Below are 13,986 nucleotides of genomic sequence, written 5' to 3' on the forward strand. Positions count from 1 at the left end.
AGCCGTGTGGTTTTGACCCTTGAAGCATACGGTGTAACTGGGGGCAGATGAGTCAGCAGGCAGTTACAGTATCGTGATCACACTGTGGGAAGGGACATACGGATGCCTGTGGGAGCATACAGGAGGGACAGCTCATGCTCCATGTATGAATCATAAAGGGAAGTTTGCAGGAAAACGAGAGACTCTGGAAATCTGCACAGGCACAGGGAGCCGCCGAAGCGAAGGTCTGGGAGGTGGGAGTGTGGCAGGTTGCCAGGAGCCCAGCAGAAATGAGGCTGCTGAGGGAAGAGGGTCAGGTCGCACACAGGAGGTCCACCTTCGAGACTTTGGGTTAGATCCCCAGGGCATCTTTTAAGTGTTTGAACTGAGAAGCGAAACGTTCAGGTTTGTATTTTAAGAATTTGCATCTGGCTCCACCATTAAGAAGGCCTGGGAGAAGGAAAAAAAAAAAGGCCTGGGAGACAGTTCAGAGGCTCTTACTGTGATGTAGGTAAGGGATGATGTTGGCCTGGACTGAGGAGCTAGCTAGAGCTGGAGCAAGTGAAGGATGCAGAAGACACCTGGGAGTTGAAAAGAATGGCTGGAAAGTGTCTGGGGTGGCACAGATCGTGAGGAGGGTAATATTCTCCTCTCTGGTGCCACTTTCTTGAGGGGACCGCTGTTAATGGTTTTTCATGAGTCCTTCTACACCTTTTCTATCCATGTGTTGTTGACACGTTCACAGTTCTGTGCTCATAATGGAGGCTTCTTGCCTCTCTTTTTAAAAAATGAGATCATACAATACTCATTTCTCTAAAAGGATTAATTCTTGGTTTCATGTAGTTCATTGCATTTCTTTCTATCATAAAGGACAACCAATTTCTGCCTTTTCCAGACTATCAAAAATGTTTATTAATAAGATAGCATTATTTATAATAGCAAAAACCTTCGAGTCATCAAAGCCTCCAGCAGTAGAGGAACGGATAGAGCATGAGTGTTTTCTCTGACAGATTGTAAGGAAAACACCAAAATGTCAACATATTTGCCGTTGGGTGATTGGGATTATGAACTGCTCACATGTTTCTATTACTAATTTTCCATTTTTTTGACAATGAAGACCTATATTGTTATCAGGAAAATAATAAAAGTAGCTGGTGAGCTACTGTAGTACCTCATTAATTAATTAATTAATGCTAGTCTTAACGTTAACTAAAAAAATCTGGCCAAAATATGCGGTATATGCTGATCTTTGTAGGACAAACAGAGCTCTTTTCTCTCTCTCGTCTTTCAGATCAAGGACAGATTTTCATTCACAATTGAGTCCTAGGCCAAATGTACTTCTGACTTAGCCTTAAGAAGTAGCATTTACTTTATAAAGTATTAGGTTTGTCAGGACGACAGAGTTTAGTTTAATTATTAATTCGCTACGGGTATTTAATAGGAACAAAAAATCTGCCAACGTTATGACCAGCTCATGGAGGCATGGGAGAAAAAAGTGGACAGAATAGAAAATAACCCCCGGAGGAAAGCGAAGGAAAGCAAAACAAGGGAGTACTATGAAAAGCAGTTTCCAGAAATTCGAAAACAAAGAGAACAACAAGAAAGATTTCAGCGGTAAGTAGTTTGATGTTTAATGGCTGTGCTCTTTCCTCTCCGACAGAGTCCCACGCCTGCTCTCGCACAGTGTTAATGGTTACCTGACTCTGATCTTAAGAAAGTTCATAAAGAGCCTTTCATTTCAGCTAGCAAAGATTATGTCTTGGTGAATTTAATATTAGTTTTTTATACTTAATAATGCTGTTCAATCTCAATTTAAATGCATATTTTGAAATTAATTCTTCTGCTCTTGAAAATACCCATTCCTTTAGAAATGACAGTTAAAAAGAATAGACTTGAATATTTCTTAGTTTTTCATTACCGGACAACATGACCAAACAATATCAAATAGATGGCTAATTAAGAAATTCTTTGACATTGGTAGATAGTTTCTGATTTGTTTTTACTCTAGAGAGCAAGTGTCTTGTTAAAGTAAAAGCTTTAGATTTCTTCTCCACTATCTCTTGTAAGAGTATATGTAAGCTTTAATTCTTTAATCACGATTAATCAAGTTTTTATGAGGGGTGATGGTTGTTTTTTTCCCCTCTGTAAAAAGATATTTAATGTATTTTTCTAAGTCTGCTGTCCTTTACTCTGGAAGGCAAAGAGTGCTATTTGAAGTGGAAATGTCACCAGTACATGTGGTTTTCCATAAGTTTCCCATAAGCTGTTCTACCATTTGAACTTGGACATGCAACCTTTAATTTTAATCTCAACATTTTAATCATTCTTCTATAGAATTCCAATCTTCAGGCATATTACTTAAAAGTAGTGGCTCAGTAGCATTTGTTCTGTGACTTCTAGTGGTTAAAAAAGTCCCATTCAGAGGAGTAATGTATATAAAAGTGACTTAATTGGTGTCTTCTTTATAAACTGCCTTTCTTTCTTTCTTATATGTAGAGTTGGGCAGAGGGGAGCTGGGCTTTCAGCCACCATTGCTCGGAGCGAGCATGAGATTTCTGAAATTATTGATGGGCTCTCTGAGCAGGAGGTAAGGAAATTAATTGACTTAGTTTTTTTAATTCATTGATTATGCAGGCATTTTAGCCTCATACTCCAGAATGTAAGGGCTTATTTGTACATAAACGAGGGAACATTTATAGAGTTTGGACTGTTCCAAAGACCGGCCAACCACTGAAGGTTTTTATACCAGGCAGTCCTACGATCAGATTGGCATCTTACACAGATGGCTTTGAGAGGTGAAGAGACTGTTAACATGAAAACAAAAGCCTGAATCAGGGTGTCGGGGGCAGGGATGTGTAGGAGCTGACTGACTGGAGAGATTGATCTGAGGTGGACATGAGGTGCTGGTGGGTTCCCCAAAGTGTGCTCTCTAGCCACAGATGCCTGGGAGACAGAGATGAGATGGCCTCAATAAATCCGTGCTGAATAAGAATAAATTTCAGTCCCTAACATGAGTCTTGTGAGCTGTGTTCAAACTGTCTCTAAAAGTTGGTCCAAAAGCCATCTCCTGTTTACTTAGTTGTTTCGGTTTTGATTTTATATACTGGCTTTTTAAAAACCTCATCTCTGGTGTCAGCTATACTTCAGTTAAAAAAAGTAATAATAACCCAACCCAGAAAACCTCATCTCTGAATTCTGAAGGTCTTGCTTATTTGAATGTGGTGGTCTCCTTAAGTAATGAGCAAAGACGATTATTGCTATATATTTTAAAACTTGTGGTCGTAATCCCTGCAGTGATGACTAAATCTGTGGTAGTTTTTTTTTTGCTTGCTTTCTGACTGATTCCATTAGGGCAAATCTGTAAGCATCCAAAACTAGGACCAGTTGAGGTGACCCAAGCTCATGTGTCTGCCCCAAATCGTGTTTTGGTGTTCAGATTGACTGAGAGTACCCCATAAAATTTGACACTTTGTAAGGACTTGACTGTAAGGCAGTATCTACTTCTATGAGGAAAAGTTTTAGGAAAAACCTAGCTTTGTGTTGAGGTCAATACCTGTAGTTTTGGTGAGTTTTTTCATAGAAATTTGTGCTCATGAACTTACTAAATTAAACTTTGGGAAAAACTGACTGTATAGATGTAAAGAAGTTTTAGTTGAAATTCTAAGGGTAATAGTTTCCAGTTTTCAGTGGAAAAGATTACATAAGATGAGCAAGAAGTATTTAACACGTGAATTTAGTTAATTTAAAATCCCTGCCCTTAAGATTTTGGTGCCTGTTTTTTTTTTTTTCCTTATTCATTGGTCTCCAAAATGACATTAAGATTTATTCTTTAAAATGATGTTAAGACTTAAAAAATGAGACTGTGTTAATATAATGAAGTGTTTCATAAGATCATTACTTCTATGAACTTGGCATTTCTTTGTGTCTCTTAGGTCTAAAATTTACTATCTGAAGTATCTACTTCTTTTAAGTAAAGAACTCTTCTCAAATCGTAGTAGTGGGATCTAAAAACGTAACATGCATACCCTCTGCCTGTATGATTCACTTAACGAGTATTTATTAGATATATGAATAATTACCACGTTAGATGTAACGGTACACACTGCTGTTGACACATGAAACAACACATGTGGTTTTTCTGGCATATATTAGGGTAGCTGGTCTGTAGCCCTCTTTAAATTTTATTCTTCAAAAATTATGTTTACTTTCTTTTGCAGAATAATGAGAAACAAATGCGGCAGCTCTCTGTGATCCCGCCTATGATGTTTGATGCAGAACAGAGACGGGTCAAGTTCATCAACATGAATGGGCTCATGGAGGACCCTATGAAGATTTATAAAGATAGGCAGTTTATGAATGTTTGGACTGACCACGAGAAGGAGATCTTTAAGGACAAGTAATTTAAACTTTAAATTATTTTCTAATAGAAGCTTACATAAATTCGTGAGACGTCTTGGCATTCACTTGTAAATTGAACCGTTTCCCCAAAACCTTGGCCGCTTTTTGGCATTTGGGTGGATACTGTGGAAGGTAGAGAATATAGATTTGCTCTGACCTTCCCATAAGTTTCTAGGTGGGAGCATAGGTCACAGATGAGAACAGGGGTTATGGAGTCATGTTAGGCGTGGTACCCAAATTTAGGTGGTGTGTCAGTCACTTCGGGGTGCATTTTAAAAGTACAGATAATCTGTGCTCTACCATAGACCAGTCCCATCGATTCCTGGTGGATGGTGCCCAGGAATCTGTGCCCTTAAAAGACTCCAGCAATTCTATAGTTGGAGTCACTGGGAAGTAGTCTGTACTAATAGTTCTGTTCCTGAGGTTCCCCTCCACCCACCCTTTTTAAGTTGTTAAAATGTTTGTGTGTATGTGTGTATGTGTTTTTTTTTTTTCCCCCTCTTTTTTTTACTCAGGTTTATCCAGCATCCAAAAAACTTTGGACTGATTGCATCCTACTTGGAAAGGAAGGTAAGAAATGGTTTGCATTGAGAATGTTTATAGGTTTGTGATGTTCGCTACTTTGAAGTTTTATGCTCTAATACACAGAGGTAGTTAAATAGAACTGATTTTTATAGAGGGCTTGATACAGAAAAGATTCTCAGGCGACCAGTATAGTGCTATTTATAATTACTTAACACATCACAAGCACAGAACGCAGTCTGATTTTCATGGTTAACAAAAAACGACTTGATACTATATTTCCCTAAAAACACATAGATAACAATGCTTTTTGAACCTTACTGAATTTCTGATTAAAATATCAGAGTCCTGATTTTCCCTGATTTTTTTTTCTTCCCCATAATGGATTGAGTGTGGTGTTTTTCAGTAACACTTAAAAAAGAGACGTTGTGAATATTTACATGCATGCAACAAGAAAGAGAATTCGGTTACTGCTTAATAAGGAAGTGCTTGAATGTTTCTGATAGTTCCTGGTATCTTTTACGTAATTTGGATTAAGACCACTCTGTCCATTAAAATAGTAGATATAATGTGTGTATTTTTAGAGCGTAGATATCCCTTAAAATCCTAGCCATGTGTTGCTCTTTAATTTATACCTTGAGAATACCAGAGATTTCCCTTGAAAGTGTTGCTTGGTTTTTAAAAAATGGTATTTCTTTGGCACCTCAAAAATAATTTTTTTTTTCCTTATAGAGTGTTCCTGATTGTGTTTTATATTACTATTTAACCAAGAAAAATGAGAATTATAAAGCCCTAGTAAGAAGGAATTATGGAAAACGCAGAGGAAGAAACCAGGTGTGTTTCACAACTGTGTGGAAATTGTTTCAGGGTGGAGATACGGAGGGAAAAAATGGTATAACCAGGGCCTTGTATAAATACAATCATGTGTATTCTAGGGATTGACATTTTGTTAAATAATGAGGTTGCTATGAGCGTGTTATTTTGAAATTAATATATATTTAATGTGTGACATCATCTATTGTGAATGTACTATAAGTTTCTAGTATGATCAGATCAGTGAGAGAAGTTCTATACTTCCATGTTACCTAAACTGTGCCTGTCACCGTTATCAGTGATGATGTAAAGAAGGGGACCCATGACACCTCATTTCACACACCGACTTTACCAGTCCTTTTGTCTGGGGAGGGGGCAAGTAGAACACGGGAGAAATAGAGAGAAGGTAGCGTGGTGACGAGCATAGAGGCTAGTTTACCCAAACACCGGGGGCCCGATTTTGTTTCAGAGTAACTTCATTTCTGGAGTGTAGATTGTTTTTACTCTGAAAAAGCACTTGATCTTAAAAGACAGTTTTTAATACAGTGCAGCGGGTTGCAATTCAGTACTTTAAAAACTGTTTTCCCTCAAATAACCGATCAGCAGCTGTCACAGCTCACGTGTGCTCTACCAGCGCGGCTGCGGGCACGATGTGATCGCCGCTGCTCTCTGCGCCCAGGTTCATCTTGGGGTTTGGAATCGCGCGCGTGAACTTGCACCGCTGCTGACTGCCGACCAGGCTTCCTAAATCTCTCCTGGTTTCCCCGCACAGCCACCCTTTCTTTCCTCAGCCCCCCCTGCTCACCAGATCCAGGCTGGCCCCGCGCTCTCATCATGTGTAGCCGTGCCCGTTAGTGTTCCCCGGGTCCTCGTTTCCTGCAGGATACTACTGCCTCACAGGGAGTGATTACGTATTCTTCGGAAACCGTGTTTCTTGGTCAGAGTACAGGGAGTGTTTCATGAGCCAACCGCGTGTGAAATGCTGCTAGAGGTCAAGTAAGCTGCGGTGCCCTGGGCCTGCATTTTCAGCGGTGAGGGGGCCAGAAATAAGATCATAGTGAGCGGAAGGGGACGTGGAAGGTGAGCCAGTGGCGGGCGGTAGTACAGGTGTGCCGGTGTCTGTAAGGTTTGCTCAGGAAGGGGAACAGAGAGATGGGCGGAGGGCCCGTTATTATCAGGAGGGAGGAAGAGAGCGCGCTTCTACACTGATGGGACTGGTACCGTAGACACAGAGAGAGGGATGCTTGTGGAGCTCGGTGAAGAGTTCCTGCCTGACAGGGAGCAAATCGAATGTTGTCAGTGAGGCAGGAAATGCTGTTCCACCCAAGGTGCCGGGGCTTCCCACAGAGAAAGTGGAATCAAGCTCTTCTGGCTAGAGACGCTAGGGCCCATCTGCGTTTTAAACAAGTTTCAGCCACAGATTTTTAACAGTAGCTTTGTTTCTTATTACCAACTAGTATTTATAACTTCAGTTGAACTTAATTTTTAGAAATTATGTATTTATATTTATAAATTGTTTAAATTTTTCAATCCCTGATAATGCAAGGGATTAAGTTAGTGTGTATTGTATCTTACATTTGCAGGATTAGCAGTCTGTTGCTTGTGATGACAGAGCAGAAAGCTCTAGCAGGAAATTCTGTGAGACAGGGAATGTCTCTGTTACTCTGAAACATTAGTTTTCTATCCGAAAGTTATCTGGGACACCATCTCACTGTTCCTTGTGGCACACTCGTTCTTGCTAAGTTCCAGCCGTAGTAGAGTTTTCTTCTGCACATTCTTGTTCTGTATTCTCGTACCTCTAGCACGTCCCAGAGTGTATTTAACGGAACTGAGATTGTCCGTATGTGCTCTCACCTTGACCTGAACCTTAGTATGTTTGCCCCCAAGTTGGCTCAGGTTGGGGTTTGTCAGCCTTTCCATCAGTCTGGTCCTTCCCACATTAGCTTTTAAGTTATTACCTTGAAGATATTTTCTCTAGTTGTATATCTCTCTGTGTTCACTGCGAATTTGGGGAAGGAGGGGATTGAATGATGGAAATACAGCACCGTCTCAGACCAGAGGAATCTTCTCTGTTTCTTAATTGCTTATGTACTTCATTATGTTTGTGTCAAAATAGGTGGACAGGTTTTCTGAAATGAGGTGGTGTTAGTTTAAGGGCTCGGTTGTATGGAACTGCATGACATTGGAGCTGGTACCAAACGAGAGGAGCCATTGGACTTTTGAGCAGAATAGTATCAGATTTCAGTTGTGACAGGATCTTTCTGCCGGCTCTGTTGAGACTGGATGGTAAGGGAGACCAGTTAGGAGGTTACGTGGCCTGGACAGTCTAGACTCTAGTGGGGGAGGTGCGGAGAGCGGGTCCGTTTCTGGATGTATTTTTGAAGGTAAGGTAAACAGGTTTTGCTGATGGATTGATTGTGGGGGATTCAAGGACAGTTATCAAAGATAACCCAAGTTTTGGCCTGTGGGGTTGCCATTTACTGTGTAGGCATGATGGAAGGAGTGGCAGATTTTGGGGGGAAAGGTCAGGACATGCTGAATTTTGGATACATACTAGATGTCCAAGTGGAGATTTAAGGGGGGCAGTTAGATGTGGAAGTCTGGAATGTAGGAAACAGATCTGGGTTGGGAATGTAGAATTCGCTGTATAGAAAAAAGTTAAAGGTATCTTTTTTTTTTTTTTTTAAAGAATCTAGTTACAAGTTAGAATTTTTAAATTGGTGTGTCTTGATTTTACCCTGAGAGATAATAGAGATCCAACTAATTTGAAAACCACTTCGCTGCTCTATTATCCAATCAAGTTTGAACCAGTAGGAATTGCCTTAGGTAATCCCTGAGTGATTAGGGCAAATTTCTTTCAAGACTCCATAGAGTTCTGCTGAACTTTATGCCTGATCCTTTCCATTGTTATTTGATTGCTCCACCCATCCTCCCCTCCCGACCTCTTACCCCTAGGAAGTCATTGTTATTCAGCACAGGGATGTGTAGTGTGCTGTTTGCCCAGAGAGATTCCAAGCTTGCGGGGGTTTGATTTTTAACCTGCTATTGCTATAGGGAGCCTTGCATATTATTTCCTCTGAAAAGGAGTTTAATCTTAGAATCATAGGGAAATGAGACAGATAATCATATTTTTGTTAGATGTGTGTACAGAGGTTATTGTTGGGAAAAAATTTTTTTAAAAGATTTTATTTATTTATTTGACAGAGAGAGACAGCCAGCGAGAGAGGGAACACAAGCAGGGGGAGTGGGAGAGGAAGAAGCAGGCTCCTAGCGGAGGAGCCCGATGTGGGGCTCGATCCTAGAGCGCTGGGATCACACCCCGAGCCGAAGGCAGACGCTTAACGACTGCGCCACCCAGGCACCCCGGGAAAAATTTTAACTCAAAATTCTGTTAGATACTGTTGAAGCCATTTCACAGTTCAACTTACTAGCATCCCATGACGAGAGTGCATGGGGTTCTTTATAAGTTCTAGTTGAAGCAATGAATACATATCAAAGATCAGAAGCCAAAAGCCACTCCTCAGTGTTACTACGTGGGATCTAGAATTATAAGTAACATGCCAAGTAGTACTTGGATTCTATGTGTAACATTTTTGTTAGAGGTAAGAATTTCTTCTTACCTTCCAGGTAAACTCCCATCTGGTAAGTCCGTCACTGTGCAGCAAGAATTACTGTGGTACCTGCTCGTGACCTGCGATAAAGCAAGTCATTGTTTAGAAGCCGCATTCTTCGTTTCCAAATGCGCGATGACCTTTCACAAGAGTTTGTCCTCTTCATTCTGACAACATCTTCCTCTTTAAATATGTCAGCGTGTTTTTATTCCCCAGAGGTATTGAGAAAGCATATACTTATGTAAATGTAGTAATGTTTGAAGTTGGGAAAGCTTCTGACAGAATTGTTAGACAATAGTTAGACTGTTTCAGACAGGTTTAAAAAGTTGGGTAGAACAGAAAGAGCTTTAGACCCAAAAATGCTCTTCCTCTTTGTATCCTCTTTGTATGTGAGCCTAGATGTGTCCCTTCACTTGCTGAGTCCAGGTTTCCACATCTGTGAGTGTGGAAGCAGTAATGCTTACCTTGCAGGGTTAACATGAGAACTAGTTATGTGTGAAGTCCCTAGAGTGTTGTATCAGGAACAGAGTGAGCGCCCAGTAATGGTAGCAACTGTTGCCTTTGTCGCTTGCTGTTTTGTGATTGACAGTTTTTACTCTTCAGGAAACTAGTCTCAAATTCAGTTGGTTTAAAGGAACTAGTTTTTAAATATATTTTGATAAGATATTTTCTGTTTATTGCCTGAGATACTTAAAAAACTCAACGGCTAGGGGCACTTGGGTGGCTCAGTTGGTTAAGTGTCTGCCTTCAGCTCAGGACATGATCCCAGGGTCCTGGGATCGAGTCCCAGGTCGGGCTCCCTGCTTAGGGGAGAGCCTGCTTCTGCCTCTCCCTCTGCCGCTTCTCCTGCATGTGCTCTCTGTCTCTTCCTCTGTCAAATAAATGAATAAAACCTTAAAAAAAAATCCCCAGACAGCTCAGTGGCTGAAGTAGGACTTCATTCTCTTTGTCTCTTGTATGTTTTTAGTTCACTAGACGCTTGCTCTTAAATTTCGTCGTTTCATTTCTTGGCAACTTTGTCATCTACCGAGTGGGAATTCATTTATGTTTTCTGAAGACGCGAGCACGTTAACAAATACACATAGAGTTCACGTGTTAGATATTCAGTCAGATATAGTAGAAACAAATCTCAGCATAAACTGTCCTTTGATCTTGCGATAGAGGACTCTGCTGAATTTCCTTGTTCTTCATTTATCATTATGAAATACAGAAAAACAGGGCATCTGGGTGGCTCAGTCGGTTGGGCATCTGCCTTCAGCTCGGGGCGTGACCCCAGGGTCCTGAGATCAAGGGTCGCATGGGTCTCCCTGCTCAGCGGGGAGTCTGCTTCTCCTCTTGTTTGTGCTCTCTCTCGCTCTCGCTCTCTCTCTCTGTCAAATAAATAAATAAAAATCTTAAAAAAAGAGAAATACATAAAACTTAGCATTTTTTTTAATTTGGATTTTTATTTTGTCTTTTTTTTTTTTTTTTAAAGATTTTATTTATTTGACAGAGAGAGACAGTGAGAGAGGGAACACAAGCAAAGGGAGTGTGAGAGGGAGAAGCAGGCTTCCCACCCAGCAGGGAGCCAGATGCAGGATCATGACCTGAGCCGAAGGCAGACGCTTAACGGCTGAGCCACCCAGGCACCCCTATTTTGTTTTCTAATGTACTCTCACATTTATAGTACGTAGTTTCCTGTTCGGCAAACATGTTTCGTGTTACGAGATCCTCCGTAACAGAATTAAACTTTTTTAAATTGACTATCAAGTACTAGGCTTATGGAGGGAGAAACCTGGACAGGAAGCTGTGGGGATGCCTCTGTCTCTTAGGGGACCTTCGGATGAATTTCCTTTTGAAACTGCACACTTCTACTCCAGCCAACCTGCTGAAGGGCGTAAGGCATGTAACTTGTACCCTCCATCCCGGACCATGGGGATTGGCACTTCCCTTTACAGATTTGCCTGAAACAAAAGCAGTTGCGATCACTTCTGGTGAAAATCAGAGGTTATTCCTGGTGTTAACAGGAATTCCAGGGGTAGCGATGGCTCTCGATGCCCATTACCTGAAGGCGAATGCTGGTTGCACACTCCGGCCTCCCTGGCTCTCCCTCTCCACCCACTGCTGCCTAGTCAGTGTGGATACTGCTCTGACGGAGGTCCTGCTCTGCAGCTGTCACACACTTCTAGAGACTAGCTAGCAACTCTGTCAGTTTCTTTGGATCGTGTCCACACACCTTCTGCAGAATTGGGGGTTGTGCTTCAAAAGACATCCTGCCTGCCGTCATCTTCCCATTGCCTGGTTGAAGCAGGCGCTACCTTGCTTCTCAGTCCCCAGAGCTAGGGAAGGGGGAGTAGAGTCAGCTGTCGGCTGGATTTCAGACAGCAGGGAATGTGTGGGATCGCTTAGCTTCTTCAGAACACTGGTTGGCATTAGAAATAGAAAAGTCTTAGGGAAACAAGTTATATGTGTCATCCGAGTCTAAGAGAACAGTGAACCTCTTGACTTCTCTTCTGCTGAGTTGATACCTCCTTGTGATTTCTTAGAGCCCTAAACCATTTTCTGGGTTATACAGCCTACTCGCTAGGCAAAGGCAGAGTTTATCGTTCGTATGCCATCTCGTTTTTTCAGAATGACTCACGGATGCCACGTATGTAGCAAGTGGGTGGTTTGAGGTTATTAGCATTTGAAACCAGTCTTGTGACCACTGTGGTGTCCTAGGGAGTCAAAGGTGAGTAAAACATTCCCAGTTGTAAAGCAGACTTAGTCATGGTTGGAAAGTAAACATTTGAAAGTCTTCCTGATTTTTTAATTTTTGTCTAGTAATAATAAATAGAAGAGAAGGAAACTGGCAATTAACCAGGGTGAGAAATTGGGAAAGTCTGATAAAGCAAGTGAGGGAACCATGGTATCAAAACGATTTAGTGAGGGGTCAGAGTGGACGAGTAGATACAGCCCTTCCTGATGGACTGTGAAATTTCATAGAATAAAGGGACCACGGGTCATGATGGGAACAAATAGCAGGACCAACAACAATGAAAATGTGGGATAGGTGGGGCATGAGTGGTTGTTGTAGAGAAGATTTTCTGATTTTAAGGTCTTGGAGGTAGAATAGTTCCCACCAATGATGGCAATTGTGACTTCACCTTTGGAGAATGAGCTTGACCTCAGATTGTAGGATATTATGCAGATAGAAAAGGCATTGATACGCATTTTAAAGTTGGAAGAATAATGGCAAGGCATAAGGAACCATGTGATAAAATCATTTATATGCTCTTAGGAGTATGCGGGAAGTCAGTCCATAACACCAGAAGAGAAAAAAGACATCATAGGTAGATTTTGTGAAATTTGAAAAAAGCAAGTATTTTTTAAAATACCACAGTTCTGCAGTGTTCTGGAAGTGGCAGTTGGGAGGAAGAAGGATACAGATTCTTTTTTATTCCTTTGTGGATTTGAAGAAGGCATAGTATGGGACCTCTTGGAGAGGCCAGTAAGGTCTTTGCTATCTTAAGAAAAAAACCCAGATTTAGCGAGTAGGTGAAGACTTTGAGATGGCATTAAGAATTAAGGGAAATTTTACCTCATATTAATGAGTACTTCATGTTGTCTGGTGACAAAACAGGTAAGAGTTATTATGAGGCAAGTTATTATGAGGCAAGATTGACATTGGCCTGGATCCGAACGAAAGATGGAGGTGGGAGGATGGAACTTTTCAGAGAAGGAGAATAAAGGAACTTGGTTCTGGCTGTATCCAGCACATGCAGAGGCTTCTGTGGTCCAGATGTCTCCTAGGAACTTGGGATACTTAGATGATTAAGACTGGGCCCTTGTCCTTGAGGAGACTAACGCAGGGAGCCAGACAGACCCTGATAACCAGGTACGTGCCACCCCGTGGTAAGTGCCGCCGGCAGATGCGGACCGTGCAGGTGGCAAGCGAGGGAGACAGGGCCTGGAGCTTCTCTGTGGAAATCGGGAGATGCCTCCCAGGATGTAGCCTTTTGAACTGAATTTCAGAAGATATGTAGGAGGTCTAGGCAAGGAGCGCGGAGAGGGTGTTCCAGGCAACGACATGAAACGCTCGGCGTGTTGAGGTGAGTCCAGAGCGGCTCCAGCGTAGGAAAGGTGGGGGTTTGGAAGAGGCACACATGAGACGGGGGCCGTGTGCTGTAATGCCGAGCGGCAGTTCGAGCCTACCTACGTTAGACGGTCTAGATTTCTGATTAAATAAACTTAATTCCATTTTTTCTTTTAGAGTCACAATTTTAGCAAGGATAAAAGGGTCCATAATTGTCTTCTTGTCTTTGTTCATATTTTTAGTTACAGAGTTGTAATTATAGCTTAGGAATATTTGAGTGTTTTACTTCTTTTTACTCTGATCTCCTAACTATTTTTCCAAATTACTTTAGTCTTGATGATGACCATAGCCGTCTACTGTTCCATTGAGTGAATGTTCCGCAGAAGAGTAAAAGCATAAAGGTGTTTCTTGTAGTATCGTCCATAGTGTTGAAAAAGTTGGAAGCATATTAGGTATCTAATACTAGGGGAATGGTTTGGTAAATTATCGGTTATCAAATTTTAAGGTAGAATTGAGATGCTTGAGTGACAGATTAGATGTGGGAGTTACAGAAACAGAGAGAACCAACCCCAGACTTCAGGTTTCTAAGTGGAGTCTTACCACTTTTGC

At 41.5% G+C, this 13,986-nt stretch overlaps 1 protein-coding gene across 21 annotated transcripts in view; it reads left to right on the plus strand.

Annotated features, from left to right (window-relative positions):
* Nucleotides 1-13,986, plus strand: part of NCOR1 (nuclear receptor corepressor 1) — a 148,335-nt gene that overhangs the window by 65,825 nt on the left and 68,524 nt on the right. For 11 of the 21 annotated variants that reach the window (XM_045778294.2, XM_087867656.1, XM_045778295.2 and 8 more), the window contains 5 exons: nucleotides 1,421-1,593; nucleotides 2,476-2,566; nucleotides 4,197-4,375; nucleotides 4,893-4,947; nucleotides 5,632-5,733. In XM_045778294.2, coding sequence (XP_045634250.2) covers nucleotides 1,421-1,593; nucleotides 2,476-2,566; nucleotides 4,197-4,375; nucleotides 4,893-4,947; nucleotides 5,632-5,733 — 600 coding nt within the window. Of the gene's footprint in view, nucleotides 1-1,420; nucleotides 1,594-2,475; nucleotides 2,567-4,196; nucleotides 4,376-4,892; nucleotides 4,948-5,631; nucleotides 5,734-9,339; nucleotides 9,355-13,986 lie in introns of all 21 variants that reach the window. The other 10 variants (XM_045778291.2, XM_045778290.2, XM_045778304.2 and 7 more) reach the window with 1 other exon arrangement.

The sequence above is a fragment of the Ursus americanus genome, chromosome 14 (assembly GCF_024610735.1).
Source record: "Ursus americanus isolate L20-20 chromosome 14, mUrsAme1.1.p, whole genome shotgun sequence".
Classification (NCBI taxonomy): Eukaryota; Metazoa; Chordata; class Mammalia; order Carnivora; family Ursidae; genus Ursus; species Ursus americanus.